This window comes from Melozone crissalis, unplaced genomic scaffold (genome assembly GCF_028551555.1).
Source record: "Melozone crissalis strain CALT ecotype California unplaced genomic scaffold, PUWL_Pcris_2 ptg000110l_1, whole genome shotgun sequence".
Lineage (NCBI taxonomy): Eukaryota > Metazoa > Chordata > Aves > Passeriformes > Passerellidae > Melozone > Melozone crissalis.
The window spans coordinates 3159262-3174910 of NW_026535887.1; the positions used below are offsets into that span (position 1 = coordinate 3159262).

Sequence of the window (15649 nt, forward strand, 5' to 3'; positions counted from 1 at the left end):
GAATTGGTTTTTGGGAAATGGCTTTGGTTGTGGTTAACAGGACCTGAGTTTCATTGGATTGTGGTGCTTCAGCTAAATTTTCACAATAAAGAACATTTCACTATGAGAGAAATGAGTTTTTAGGGAGTTTTTAGGGTCTGTAAAGTCCCCCTCAGCCAAGACAGCACGAAGCAAATCAAATTTGGCTTTACCCTGGTGATATTTTTGGAATTCCTAATAAAGTAAATTTGGAATTCCTAATAAAGCCAAAGTGGGGAAGGGCTGCTCTCGCTGCAGGGACAGCTGCCATTAACCCTTGCTGTGCTGCTGCAGGTGAAGGAGAACCTGCTGTCCTGCAAGATGCTGCTGCACTGCAAGCGGGACGAGCTGCGCAAGCTGTGGATCGAGGGCATCGAGCACAAGCACGTCCTGAACCTCCTGGACGAGATTGAGAACATCAAGCAGGTCCCTCAGAAGCTGGAGCAGTGCATGGCCAGCAAGCGCTACCTCAACGCCACCGACATGCTGGTACTCCTTTTTGTCACCCTTTTTTGTCCCCTCCTTTTGGCTCCTCATTTTTGGCCCCAGTTTTTGTCCCCCCTCAATCATCTGTTTGCCCCCTTTTTGGTCCCACCTTTTTGGCCCCCTTTTTGCGCCCCTTTCCATCCCCTTTTTGGTCCCCCCTTTTTCCCTCCCATTTTTGTCCCCCCTCTATCCCCTATTTGCCCTATTTCCATCCCCTTTTTGGGCCCCCCTTTTTGGCCCTCCTTTTTGTCCTCCCCTTTTTGTCCTCTTTCCATCCCCCTTTTGGTCCCCCCTTTTTGTCCCCCCATTTTTCCCTCCCTTTTTTGTCCCCCCTCTATCCCCTATTTGCCCTATTTCCATCCCCTTTTTGGCCCTCCTTTTTGTCCTCCCCTTTTTGCCCCCTTTTTCCCTCCCTTTTTTGTCCCCCCTCTATCCCCTTTTTGCCCTCTTTCCACCCCCTTTTTTTGCCCCGCCTTTTTTACTCCCCCTTTTTTCCCCTCCCTTTCCCCCCCCTTTTTTCCTCTCTCCTTTTTCCCCTCCCCTTTTTTCCCCCTTTTTTGTCCTCCCCTTTTTATCCCTTTTTTGGCCTTCCTTATTGCCCCCTTTCCATCCCCTTTTTGCCCCCTTTCCATCTCCCTTTTTGTCCCCCCCTTTTTGGTCCCCTTTTTTTTGTCCTCCCCTCCTTTTTGTCCTCCCCCCCTTTTTTTGCCACACCCTTTTTTCTGATCATCCATCATTACCTCCTTTTTTGATCATCCCCTTTTTTTGTCCCCCTTCTGCCCCCTTTCTGCCCCTTTTTTGTCCCCTTTCCGTCCCCTTTTTGCCCCTTTTCTGTCCTCTTTTCATCCTCTTTTCCCCCTTTTTTGCCCCTTTTCTTGTCCTCTTTCCATCTTCTTTTTGTCCCCTTTTTGCCCCTTTTCTGCCCTTTCCCCTCCCATCTCCTTCTTTTGCAGTCTCATACTTCATTTCAAAATTAATTTTCCAGACTCCTGCCTGGATCATCATCTTTCTTAAAATCTTACCAATTATTTCAAACCCATTTTTACAATATAAGGAGCTGTCCTGTTTCCTCTTTCCTCCTAGAATGCACTCACAACTTTGGTCATTACTCACAGGGGAGAGACTCTTGCACAGTTTAGGTGGCTTTGCCTCATTGTCTGCATGAGAGGACAAAGTCTGAAGGTTTAGGTTGAGGATTAGGAGGAATTTCTTCACAAAAAGGATGATCAGAGGTGGGAATGAGCTGTCATGAGGGGTTTGGAGTCCCCATTCCTGGAGGTGTCCATGGAATCCTGGATGTGGCACTCAGTGGTGGGGATTTGCCATAGGTTGGATTTGACATCTCAGACATCTTTTCCACCCTAACTGGATTTGTGACTCTGTGATTCTTTTCCCATAGCTCTTGATCCTTTCTGCTTACTTCCAGCTCCTGGTTCATCTCTTTTTTCTCCCTTCCTTCAAGTGTTTTTTCTTTTCAGTTCCATCTCTGTTATTAACTTGCCTTATAGTTCCAGTCTTGTAAATCAGAGTGCCCCTGATGAAGGAATTATTGGCGTCTGACTGCAGTGATTTAGAATGCTGAACAATTGCTTTATTAAAATTATATTACATTATACTGCACTACATTAAAGAGTGTAGTATAATGTAATATAATTTTATTTTATAAAAATTTATAAAAATATAAAAATTTTATTTTATTTTTAGTATTTTTTGGAGTATAGCAAATATACTATACTCCAAAAAACACTAAAGAAAACTTGTGACTGTCTCCTGACAGGACACAGCTTTTTCCAATTGGCCAAGGAAACAAAACAATTCTAAGCAGAATCTAATTGATAAATCATTTCAGGTAAACAATCTTCCTAACACATTCCACATGTGCAAAGCAACAGGAGCAGAGAATAGAAATAATAATTGTTTTTTCTCTTTTTCTTTCTGATTTTTCCTTCTTTCTCCAGGAAAAAACTTTGAGAGAGAATGATATTTCTCTGTTCAGAGAATGTAAATGCCACAGTCCAGGAGTTTCCTGGACTCCTCTAATAGCAATCTTTCTTTTTCTAAACTTAACAAGCACATTTCCTGACCAGGCTGCAGTCCTTCCTTTCCTGGAACTATCTTTAGGAATTAAAAACAAGAGAGGTGATTTTTCTCTTCTCTGCTCAGTGCAGTCCTGGCCTCTCCAGCAAAGACAGGTGGAGTTACTGGGTCCAGGCCAGAGGGGATTACAGGGATGGTTAAGGAGCATCTCACACATGGAGAGAGGCTGAGAGAATCCTCAGGGAGATGTTTTTGATGATTATTATTATTTAATGGGAGGGTGCAAAGAAAACAGGGCCATACTCTCTTTTATGGTGCCCAGGGATGGGAGAAGAGGAATGGGCACAGCCTGAAACACAAGGAATGGTTTGACCCTAAACCAGCTCTATTTTACTGTAGGGATGGTTGAAAACTTGAACAAATTCAAGCTCTAAAGATCCAGAGAGGATTTGGAGTCTCCCTGTGTGGAACATTTCCAAATCTGATCAGGACATGGCTCTGGGTGCCTGTGCTTGGGTAGGGAAGTGGATTTGATATTCTCCACAGGTCTTTTCCATCCTGAACCACAAAAAGTAAAGGCAAAGGTGCTACCCCTTAAACCAGCTCTTTTTTACTGTAGGGATGGTTGAAAACTTGAACAAGTTCAAGCTCTACAACCCAGAGAGGATTTGGAATCTCCCTCTGTGAAAAATTTCCAAATCCAGGCTGGACATGGCTCTGGGTGCCTGTGCTTGGGCAGGGAAGTGGAATTGATATTTTCCACAGGTCCTTTCCATCCTGAACCACAAAAAGTAGAGGCAAAGGCACTACCCCTTAAACCAGCTCTATTTTACTGTAGGGATGGTTGAAAACTTGAACAAATTCAAGCTCTACAACCCAGAGAGGATTTGGAGTTTCCCTGTGTGGAACATTTCCAAATCTGATCAGGACATGGCTCTAGGTGCTCATGCTTGGGGCAGGGAAATGGATTTGATATTTTCCACAGGTCCTGCCTATCCTGAACCACAAAAAGTAGAAGTGCTACCTCTGTTTCTTATTCCTTTTTGCCATTAAGGCCATCTTTTCATTGCTTTATTTTGTTGTTTTTTCCCCTTCACTGCCCTTTGTTGTCTCTCTTAGCTGTGTCTGTTCACTTCTTTTTAGTAAGTCATTACCCAACAGGAGAAAGAGCCGAAAATTGTCACTCTGAGCTTTAATTTCCTCCTTTTTGCTTTATTTTATTTCATCTTAAACATGACTTTGTAAACCTTACCTTGTTCCCTGTGCTGGATTTCCCACAGCTGGATGCCACTGCCATCCCAAGGCCTGTGGAACCCACCAGATTTTTGTTGTTTCTGTCCCATCCTCGTGTCTGGTTTCACTCTGCCATCACCTTCCTTTTGTTTTTCTGTTCCTCCTCTTCTCCTGTGCCAGTCCTGCTGCAGTTACAGGATTGTGGAAAGGTTTGGGTTGGAAGGGACCTGAAATTCCATGCAGTGCCACCCCAGCCATGGCAGGGACACCTCCCACTGTCCCAGGCTGCTCCAAGCCCTGCCCAGCCTGCCCTTGAGCAGCTCCAGAAATAAAAATCAAAGTGTGGTGTTTGCCTGATATATTCAATTGTCAGATGTGAAAAAGGAGGTGGAAATTAAGGGTGTCCAGTGTAGGTACCAAAATATGATACTCACAGTTGCCATCAGTACGAATTGAAATGTTGGTGGTTTTTTCCACCAGTTTTCTTGGTTTGGTTGCTTTTTGGGTCTTTTTTTTTTATTTTGGTTTTTTTTTTTTGGTTTTTTTTGGGGTTTTTTTTTTTTTTTTTGAGGGTTCTTTTTGAATTAAAAAAATCTTTTCAAAATGCCAGACAAATAATCTATTTCCTATTCGAAATCCATGTTAGGAAGTGTAAAAAGAAAAATAACCCTGCTTAAGATTTCTCATCCATTATGCTTTAGAAATGGTTTTCAACCTGTGTATTTGATATTTACCGGTTTGCAATATTTTGTATATGGTTATTTTAAATATAAATATAAACACTTCTGTGTATATCAATTTGTGTGCTTGGGTAAAGTTGCCTGTGGCTATGAGGGAGAGACAGCATTAGATCTCTCTGATTTATGGAACTTCTGCAGCATTTCTGCTGCCGCTCTGTTTGGTTGGTTTTTTTTTTTGTTTTCAGCAGAGCAAATATTTTCTAATAAATCAAATAGTAATGATATAAAAAGCAGCTGTTAGTCCATGAGCTTTTTTGAATATATATCAAGGAATGCAGAGAAACCTCAAGTGGAAATTGAACACTCAATTTCAGCCACTCATTGACACTTGCAATTCTCATTTGAAGACGAATGTGCCTGTATATAGAAACAGTAATTCACCTGCATTTGGAGCTTTTCCCTGGCCAAAAATCACTGCAGGCTCGTTGGCTTTTGCCATCTTGTGTTAACAGAGCTGTGCTGTTGTAATCACTCACAGGCTGGGGATAATTCCCTTCTCCTTTGATATGATGGCAACATTATGTAAAATCATTGCTGATCTGTCAGGGAGGCACGGTGTCCATAGATCTGCCTGTCCTTTGGTTTCATCCCTCAAGGTAAAACCAGCTGCTGGTGGCTCAGGAGAGGCCCAGAATGCTCTTCCAGCCCTGATTGATGCTGTTCCTGCAGCCCTGTGATCCAGAATCAGCCCTTTGCATCATCCCAGCCTGCTGCACCCCATCCCTGCAGCCTGCTCTTTGTATTCCACTCACATTAATTGAAGTAATTTTGCCACTGAAGCGTGTTTCAAACCTCTGCATTTAAATTGAAATTTTAATTCCCTCATTGTTTGGAGAAGAAGGCTGAGGATGGCTTGTTACAGGTTTCATTATCACTCAAAACTCTCCAGCTGCTGGTTCTAATGTGCAGTGACTGAGTAATGCAGGCAAGGATTGTTAATAAAAGACTGGCAGCTTTTCCCAGTTGGATAAACACAATGCAGAGGTACTTTGTGACAGCTTACATTTGTATGAAGTTAAATTTTTTTTTTTTTTTTAAGTGACAGCTTTTTTTTCCTTTCTGATTCTGTATCCAGCCAGAGCAGCACACAAATATCAGATGTTCCTGTTGTGTGTTCCTCCAGCATCCTGATAATTCCAGGAGCGCAGGTTTGCTGTCCTATAATTGCACATTACAGGGTGTCTAAAAGAACCCATTTCCAGCATCCTTTGAATTGTGAAGCTTTGGAGAACTTGGGAATGTCTGGAACAGATAAAATGCCTGTTGGAGCTGGAATGCATTTGAGTTATTTTCCATTTCTTTATGTGCCTTTTTGATAGAGCGAGTTTGTACATTTGCCTGAAATGGAGCTGCTTTTTCACACACTGAATTCCTGACAGCAATATTCACTTTTATGGGGCACTTCAGCCATTTGTGGGTGGTTTTTGTTTAATGTAAAACAAGACAAGGGTTCAGGGGGGATCTCCCGGCTCTGCACAGGTCCCTGATAGGAGGGCACAGCCAGGGGGGGTCAGGCTGTGCTCAGAGGGAACAGGAGACGGGAATGGCCTCAGGGGGGATTTTGGGATAATTCCTTCATGGAAAGGGCTGTGGGGATGGAGTCCCCATCCCTGCAGGGATTTAAAGCCATGTGCAAGTGGCACTTGGGGACATGGGGCAGTGGTGGCCTTGGCAGTGCTGGGAGTGATCTGAGAGCTCTTTTCCAACCTAAACCATTCCATAATTCTGTCATCTGCTCCCGAGGGGGAATTCTGAGCCAGGAGGAGCTTCCTAAGGACAGTCTGCAGAGAGGGGAGTGAGGAGGGACCAGGGACACTGTCACCTCCATTGTCACATCAGGGACACTGCTGTCACTTCCCCGGGAGCCTGAGCTTGGCTGCTGGAATGAGGAATCCAAGTTCTTGCAGAGGAGAAGTTCTGGGAGTGCTCCACAGCACCAGAAACCAGAGCAGAGATCAGCAGTGGCCAGGACAGGAGATTCACCCTTGCAGGAAACAGTTTCATCTCCCCAGCACTGGGTTGTGCACTGATTATGCTCTGCATAGTAATTAATAAATTAATTAGCTCAAGATCTGTGCTATTACTTTAATTCTTCTGATTCTGCTGTTGACACATGAGGTCCCCATAGAAAAAACTTAAATATTTTAAATTTGTTTCTCGAATTTAAGAGCTGAAATGCTGAAAACAGTGAAGAAATATTGTTGAATAAAGCAATTTAAGGTCATGTCATGCAATTAAATAAAAGCTCTTTAGGCTGCTTTGGTTTTGTGTGTGGATTTGCCCTTGTGGCAGGTAATAAACGCTGAAACTGCAGAAATCTCTCCATGGGGTAAGAGGGAGGATCTTTGCTATTTCCACCTGATTTTTTTTATTGGGAAGACAAAAGGAAGAATGAAGGTGGGAGGAAGGAAGGATGGAGCTTTTTGATTATTCTTCACTTCACTTCCCCCACATTTGTGTTCCAGACCGAGGAATTGGTGTTTTCCTCATGGGCTCATCCTTCTCTGTCTTTTCCCCAGCAAATAAAATCTGTCAGTATTTTGTTTCTCCAGAAGCAGGGAATGTTCCAGCACCTGCTTTTCTTTCTTTTCCAGTGTTAAAGACTTAAACTTTAGGTTTTTAATGTCAGGAAATTAATTATATATATTTTTTTATATATATATATATTTGCTCTGCTTTGTGATGTGAGTAATAACAGGAGGATTTTTTGGAGCTGATCGCTTTCTCCCTGCACATTTGGCATTTTACAAAAAAAGTGGTTTTGTGTTTTTAAAGGCAGGATTTACAACACAGCTGAGTGATTGGGTGACAGCAGGGGCAGAAGAGGAAGGGCTGTTGAAAAGTGGAAATGCTGTGCAGAAATCATGGAATTCCAGAATGGTTTGGGTTGGAAGGGACCTTAAATCCCATCCCATCCATGGCAGGGACACCTCCCCTATCCCAGGCTGCTCCAGCCCCAGTGTCCAACCTTGGCCATTGCAGGGATCAGGGGCAGCCCCAGCTGCTCTGGGAATCCCTTCCCAAAATCCCACCCCAGGCTCCCTCTCCAGGGAATTCCCTCCATTCCCAGCTCTCCCAGCCTGCCATTGGATCCATCCCCACCCCGACTCCTCTCCAGGAAGGAATTTTGGGATCTGGGGGCTTCACTGGGAACCTCAGCACTCCAGGAAGGGTCTCCCTTCCCTTTGCCATCCCCAGCTTCCATAAAAACCCCTCGGGATGGATTCTGAGTGTCCCAAATCCCAGAATGGTTTGGGTGGGAAGGGCCCTTCAAGCCCATCCCATTCCAGTCCCACCATCCCAGGCTGCTCCAGCCTGGCCTTGGGCACTGCAGGGATCAGGGGCAGCCCCAGCTGCTCTGGCAATGCCAGCCCAGGCAGGAATTGCTCATTGCCAAGATGCCACCCATGGCTGCCCTCTGGCAGTGGGAGCCATTCCCTGGGTGCTGTCCCTGCAGGCCTTGTCCCCAGTCCCTCTGCAGCTCTGCTGGAGCCCCTGCAGGCCCTGCCATGTGCTGGGAGCTCTCCCTGGAGCCTTCCCTGCTCCAGGGGAACATTCCCAGCTCTCCCAGCCTGACATTGGATCCATCTCCTCTCCAAGACATTCACGGACCCAGGGCCTTCACTTGGAATCTCAGCAAACCATGAAGGGTCTCCCTTCCCTTCTCCTCTCTTTTCTCTTCCCATTTCCCATAAAAACCCCTCGGGATGGATGCTGAGTGTCCCAAATCCCAGAATCCCAGAGCGGTTTGGGTGGGAAGGGACCTCCAAGCTCATTCCAGGGACACCTCCCCTGTCCCAGGCTGCTCCAATCCTTCCTTGGGCACTGCAGGGATCAGGGGCAGCCCCAGCTGCTCTGGGGAACAAATGAAGGTGGCACAGGAAAAGGAGACAGAGGAGAAATTAATTACAGCTGGGACAGCCTGGAGAACGGTGAAGACAAGGAGCCCCACTTGGGAAGAGAGGGGCTTTAAAACATTGAAATGTTTTTGCTCTGTGTGTAAAATATTTACTCACCCCCTAATAAACATCTCATCCCAGAGCAGCTGGGGCTGCCCCTGCGTCCCTGCAATGTCCAAGGCCAGGCTGGAGCAGCCTGGGACAGTGGGAGCTGTCCCTGCCATGGATGAGGTTTAACAACCCAAACTCTGATCCTGTGTCCCCCTCAACAACCTCCTCTGCATTCCACATTAATCCTCTGGAAAATCCTTTGGAGTGCCAACACCTCCCTGCAAAACTGGCTGTTTGTAGCCCTGGGCGTGGCTGAGATGTAAAAATATCATTTTTATTCCCTGGCTGCAGCTGCCACCTGTGGCTGTCCTCAGGATGGCACAAGGAGAACCTTTCAATTAAAAATGCCTTGTAGTGAGCAGGGTTCTTACACCTGAAGTAGCCTGGAATAATGAAATAAATAAAAAATAACAATGCAGTTCTCAGCCTGCATTTTATTTACTGCCTGCCTTTCAGCTGGAACAGGGAAAATCAATAAAAACACTTTCATTTGCTTTCTGCATTCCTGAGTGCAGCTCTGGGATTCAGGTGCTGCCCTGGAAGAGTTTTATATTTTGGAATTAAGTGGAAATAAGAGAGCTGGGTTTGTTTGGGATGCTGTAGAAATGAAACCTATTTAAATTTACTTATAAAAACCCAGACCATCCTGGGTTTTTATGGGTAAATTTAAATTTTGGCTCTGCTTGAAATTCTCTTTTGAGAAGTGAGATCTCTCTCATTTCCTGTGAGGTTTCTGTTAATTGTTAATGATTGGCAAATCTGATTTCTTAAGGTGAAAGACTGATGAGGAAGAGACACCTTGTTTTTTGTTAATTTTAGTAATTTTAATAATTTTTTTGGTTAATTTTATTAATTCTATATATACCTGGAATATATTCTGATGATTCCAAAAACCATGGAAATCATGGGCTTTGTGTGTCTGAAAGGCCTGGGGCCACACAAGGAGGATCTGAGGACATTTGGTTAGTCCAGGTTCAGTTTCATAGAATACTGATAAAAATTCTTTATGCAGAAGGATTGGGGGTGTTTATTTTTAGATCCCTTTTCACCTCTCTTCTGTAATTTTTCCTGGTTTTTCCTTAAATTTAAGATTTTTTTTTTAATATTTAAAAGTTTTTTACATTTATTTTTTTCCTTAAATGCTAATTTGATTATTTTTAAATAAACTTTAGGCTAGTTTTAAACCCATTAGAACATGGAATTTCCCTTAAAAACACTTTATTTTTTTTCCATAGTTATCAATGACTTGCTATCACTCTTTTCCTGCTGTAATTTGCATTTTTAGGGCAGTTTCTTGCATGAAGTTTTAGCACCTAAAGCTGATTTACATGGCCACGTGCTTGACCCCAGCTCTCCTCAGAGCATCACCAGGGGCTCTTGGCTCTGCTAATAACAGCCCTTCATTTCAGCTGGTAAAAGCTTCTTTAATAACAAATTTAATAAAAAAATCAGGTGGAGCAGAGATGGAATACAGAGGATGCTTTTCCAGCAATCACTGGGCTGTCCAGGAATTCTTTTTAAAATCTGGCACGTTGAAGAGAATTTTATCCCCAATAAAACATTGCAGCAACACCGTGAAAAAATTGTTGAAGGGTTATGGGACGCTGTAAAATAATCCAGATTGAATAAATCTGGAGAAATAAATCCGATTGAACTGCTTTGAAAATGCAGCTTTGAAGCTGGCAGAAAGGTGTAATAAATTGAGTTTTCACTGAAGCATTTTTGAAACATTTGGGATGAAAATGGAAATGAGAAGTGAAAGGAAAAAGTCTTGGGTAATTCTGCCATTTCAGGGAAGTCATTTGTCCATGCTGGTGGAGAAATTGCAGAATTTGTGTTCGGGTCCAAGTGAGCAGTTGGATAAACCTCTTGTTTTTAGCCCCTCTCTTCTTTGAGCTCCACTTTTGGTTCCAGCACTTTGTTGCTAGAAAGACATTGATGAATTACAGGAGTGGAGGAGGAAGGGGGATGATTGATGGGTGACTGAGGCAAATGCAAAAGAATTAAATTTCTCTAGCTGGAGGAAAGGACAGCAAGTGAGGAACATAATTTTATAAATATTTAAAAGTTGGCAGAGGGAAAACAGTGTTTGGTCAGTGCCATTGGAGCACTTCAGAGAAATAAAAGCTGTTTGTCCTTTGTGTTAAGGTGTTTCAGCCAGGTTTGTCCAAGATAACACTTTTATTTTATTTGTACATTTTTTTACTCTCCTTCCCCCCTCAGATCAGTTTGCTTGTCCCAGGATGAGCTGTTTTCCTGCAAACTGAGCACTTTTTTTGTGTGTGTGTAGCTCAGAATCTTCCAAAGTGATTTTCCAACCCTCTCAGCTTCAGTCATCTGTGTCAGTCCCCCCCTTTTTGTGCTTCATTTGCTCACAAATCCTTTCATGCCATGGAGGGGAGTCACTTCAGCTCTTCCCAAAATATTGCAAAGAAAAATAATCATAATTTACAGCTCTTTATTTGCTTTTTGCTTGTTGATTCTTACAAAATTTTGAAGGGTGAACAAAACTGGGAGCAATTTCTTCCCTCACCTGGATATCCACCCAGTGCTGTCCATCAGCTCCTCACTAATCCTCATCCCCTGGGTTCCTTTGCTCCTTTTCCTGTTTTTAGGAATATCAGGAATTTTCAGGAATATCATCACTGATCTCTGGTGCTTTTCCTGTTTTCCATGATTTTACCTGAAGACTCTTTGCTTTAGGATCACCAGGGTGGTTTTAAAGTTTAGAATCATCTAAATCATATTCACTGATTTGTTTTGATGCCACCTCACACTGTGCTGTGGCAATTTGGTACCAGACAATTCCCAACCCCTGAATTTATTATTTTTTAAGCTTTTCTTGTATCCCATTATTTGGCTGGCCCATCCTCAAAGGCCATCACTTTTCACCTTCATCCTGATTCACCTTGCAACCAAAACACTGCAACAAATCTACAGATGAAACACAGCCTTGACAAAACTTGATAGCCTTGATAAGACTTGTGTCAAGGTTGGAATTAAAAGATATTAAATCCAAAAGATATATCCAAAAGATACTGGAATTAAAAACCATTAAATCCAAAAGATATATCCAAAAGATACTGGAATTGAAAACCATTATATCCAAAAGATATTGGAATTAAAACCACAGCCTTGATAAAACTTGTCAAGGTTGGAATTAAAGGATATAAATGCAATTTAAAGCAGGTTTAATCATGTGCTTGGTAAGTGTTGCCAGCAGTGGAGGCTGTGAGGGCTTCACAAGCTTTTGGTTTTTGGAATTCTTCTGTGATTCCAACCATTCTGTGATTCCCTGCATTGTCCATCAAAAATGTGGGGATGTTGCAGCCTTAAATTCAGGAGCTCCTTGCTTATTTTATGGCTAATAAACTTAGGAGTCACTTGGAGGTTTGAGGTGGGTAAAAATAGAGGACACAAACAAACCCTGCTGAAGTAAACATTTTCTCACTGCTCTCCAGGTACAACTCAGGGCCAACTGCTTTATTTATTCCCCTCCCTTTTCTCAAGTTGTTTTTTCCATGGCTTTTGCTCAATCTGTCACTCTCCTGTGCCAGGCAGTGGGTGGCACAGGGATGGGGTGGCACAGGGATGGGGTGGCAGAGGAATTTGGTGGCACCTGGGAGTGTTTCTTGCTGCTGTTCTCTCTCTCAGTGTTGGATTTAGTCCCATTTCTGACTCAGACATGGGGCAGCTGAGAGGTGTTTAAATTTTTATTCCATTTTCAGTCGCATGTGAAGGGTGAGACAATACAGATGTTATAATTCATCCCATCACAATCCGAAGCCAATTATTTCTTAATTACAAGACATTATAAGTGTTTCTTGGTCTGTGATCTTGCTGTAAATGTTTTAAATGCCAATCACCTAAAATTACCCCTGGTGGCTCCTACAATGCATCTTTCCCAGTTCTGTTTCTCCAAAGCTCCAGTCTTATTTGCAAGGCCACCCTTTGGAACTTTCCAGTTTCCAGTTCCATTTCTCTCTCAGCAATGTCTGTCCCATTCCAGGGCATTTCTAACTCAGCATTTCCCATCTCAAAGTTTGCATACAGATGTGAGCTCTCTGTCAGGCTTTGAGAATTCTCTACAAATCCATTTCCCACATTTCCTCCTCTCTCTTGAACAGAAAAATCTTCTTTGATGGCTTTGTTTATCAATCGTGTACAGTGAAGTGCATAAAGCACTATCACTAATATTGTAACTGTGACAGTAAATGTTATTATAACATTAAATTCAGTTTATTTAATAAGTTATTTTAGTTGCCCCATCTCTGGGTCACAAAATTTTGGATTTTGGGCTTTGTCCAAAATCACAGCACTTTGGTTCACAGGTTTGGGTGGGAAGGGACCTTAAATCCCACCCAGTGCCACCCCTGCCATGACAGGGACACATCCCACCATCCCAGCTGCTCCAAGCCCTGTCCAACCTTTCCTTGGACATTCCAGGGACCAGGGGCTGCTCTGGGAATTCTGTTCCAGGAATTTGTGGCTGTTGTGTCTCTCTGCCCCCTGCCAAGTCCCCAAAGCTGCAGGGTGAGGACATTCCCGTTTGCAGGCTCAGTCCTTATCTCCTGCAAATGGAATTCGGTGACCTGCTTGTTCAGATCTGCCTACATTTATTTCAGCTGGTTTTTAGTCATTTTCCTTTCCTGTACCTTGTGAAAGTGAGTCTCTTGTAAAAGCAGCAGATCAATTCTCCTTTTAAATGTCAGCATTGTTGTATTCACCAGCGAGGCAGCTGCAACCTTCTGGGTTGTTGCTTATTTATTTACTCTTTTATTCTGAGGGCTCAGCTTTTTCCCTTTTGTCAGATTGTGTTTATGTACAACTTTTTTTTTTTTATCTCAAATATGACCCACAACATTCTTTTCTCTAAACCTTTCTCAGTTGTGTGTTTTTATATCTGTTTTCCAAATTCAGAACAGATTGGTTTCCCAGGCAGAAAGGATTTGGTTTTCTTGTAAAATAATTAATAATTGAGGAAGGAATTCTTCCCTGTGAGGGTGGTGAGGCCCTGGCACAGCTTGCCCAGAGAAAATGTGAATTCCTGATCCCTGGAAGTGTCCAAGGCCAGGCTGGATGAGGTTTGGAGCAACCTGGGACAGTGGAAAGTGTCCCTGTCCATGGGGCCTGGGTGATCTTTAATGTCCCTTCCAACCCAAACCATTCCATGATTCCATCATTTTACAATTCTATCATTATTTTGGTTTCCCACTCCCCTCTGAAAAAAAAATTTGCGACTTTTCTCTTTATCTCTGCTCACTTCCAGGCCTGAGGGCTCAACTTTTCCCCTTTTGTCACATTGTGTTTATGTACAATGTTTTTTATCTCAAATTATGACCCACCACGTTGTTTCCTCTTTCTCAGTTCTGTGTTCATGTTTTCATATCTATTGTCCAAATTCAGAACAGACTGGTTTCCCAAACAGAAACGGTTTGGTTTTCTTGTAAAATAATTAATAATTGAGGGAGGAATTCTTCCCTGTGAGGGTGGTGAGGCCCTGGCACAGCTTGCCCAGGGAAAATGTGGATTCCTGATCCCTGGAAGTGTCCAAGGCCAGGTTGGATGAGGTTTGGAGCAACCTGGGACAGTGGAAAGTGTCCCTGTCCATGGGGCCTGGGTGATCTTTAATGTCCCTTCCAACCCAAACCATTCCATCATTTTACAATTCTATCATTATTTGGTTTTTTCTCCTCTCTGAAAAAAAAAAAAAAGAGACTTTTCTCTTTATCTTTGCTCACTTCCAGGCCTGAGGGCTCAGCTTTTTCCCTTTTGTCACATTGTGTTTATGTACAACTTCTTTTCTTCTCAAATTATGACCCCACCACATTGTTTCTTCTAAACCTTTCTCAGTTGTGTGTTTTTATATCTGTTGTCCAAATTCAGAACAGACTGGTTTCCCAAACAGACACTGTTTGGTTTTCTTGTAAAATAATTTATAATTGAGGAAGGAATTCCTTAATAATAATTAATAATTGAGAAAGGAATTCTTCCCTGTGAGGGTGGTGAGGCCCTGGCACAGCTTGCCCGGAGAAAATGTGAATTCCTGATCCCTGGAAGTGTCCAAGGCCAGGCTGGATGAGGTTTGGAGCAACCTGGGACAGTGGAAAGTGTCCCTGCCCATGGGGACTGGGTGATCTTTAATGTCCCTTCCAACCCAAACCATTCCATGATTCCATCATTTTACAATTCTATCATTATTTTGTTTTCTCCCCCTCTCTGAAAAAAAAATAAAGACACTTTTCTCTTTATCTCTGCTCACTTCAGGCCTGTGAGGGCTCAGCTTTTTCCCTTTTGTCACATTGTGTTTATGTACAACTTCTTTTTTTCTCAAATTATGACCCCACCGCATTGTTTCCTCTAAACCTTTCTCAGTTGTGTGTTTTCATATCTGCTGTCCAAATTCAGAACAGATTGGTTTCCTATCAGAAAGGATTTGGTTTTCTAGTAAAATAATTAATAATTGAGGAAGGAATTCTTCCCTGTGAGGGTGGTGAGGCCCTGGCACAGCTTGCCCAGGGAAGCTGTGGATTCCTGATCCCTGGAACTGTCCAAGGCCAGGCTGGATGAGGTTTGGAGCAACCTGGGACAGTGGAAAGTGTCTCTGCCCATGGGGCCTGGGTGATCTTTAATGTCCCTTCCCACCCAAACCTTTCCATCATTTTACAATTCTATCATTATTTTGGTTTCCCACTCCCCTCTGAAAAAAAAATTTGAGACTTTTCTCTTTATCTCTGCTCACTTCCAGGCCTGAGGGCTCAACTTTTCCCCTTTTGTCACATTGTGTTTATGTACAATGTTTTTTATCTCAAATTATGACCCACCACGTTGTTTCCTCTTTCTCAGTTCTGTGTTCATGTTTTCATATCTATTGTCCAAATTCAGAACAGACTGGTTTCCCAAACAGAAACGGTTTGGTTTTCTTGTAAAATATTTAATAATTGAGGGAGGAATTCCTCCCTGTGAGGGTGGTGAGGCCCTGGCACAGCTTGCCCAGGGAAAATGTGGATTCCAGATCCCTGGAAGTGTCCAAGGCCAGGCTGGATGAGGTTTGGAGCAACCTGGGACAGTGGAAAGTGTCCCTGTCCATGGGGACTGGGTGATCTTTAATGTCCCTTCCAACCC

At 43.1% G+C, this 15649-nt stretch overlaps 1 protein-coding gene across 1 annotated transcript in view; it reads left to right on the top strand.

The window, feature by feature from the left end:
- EXOC4 (exocyst complex component 4) overlaps positions 1–15649 on the top strand; it is a 361901-nt gene that overhangs the window by 29095 nt on the left and 317157 nt on the right. The window contains exon 3 of the mRNA XM_054292411.1: positions 313–507. Within this exon, the coding sequence (XP_054148386.1) occupies positions 313–507 (195 nt within the window). The remainder of the gene's footprint in view (positions 1–312; positions 508–15649) is intronic.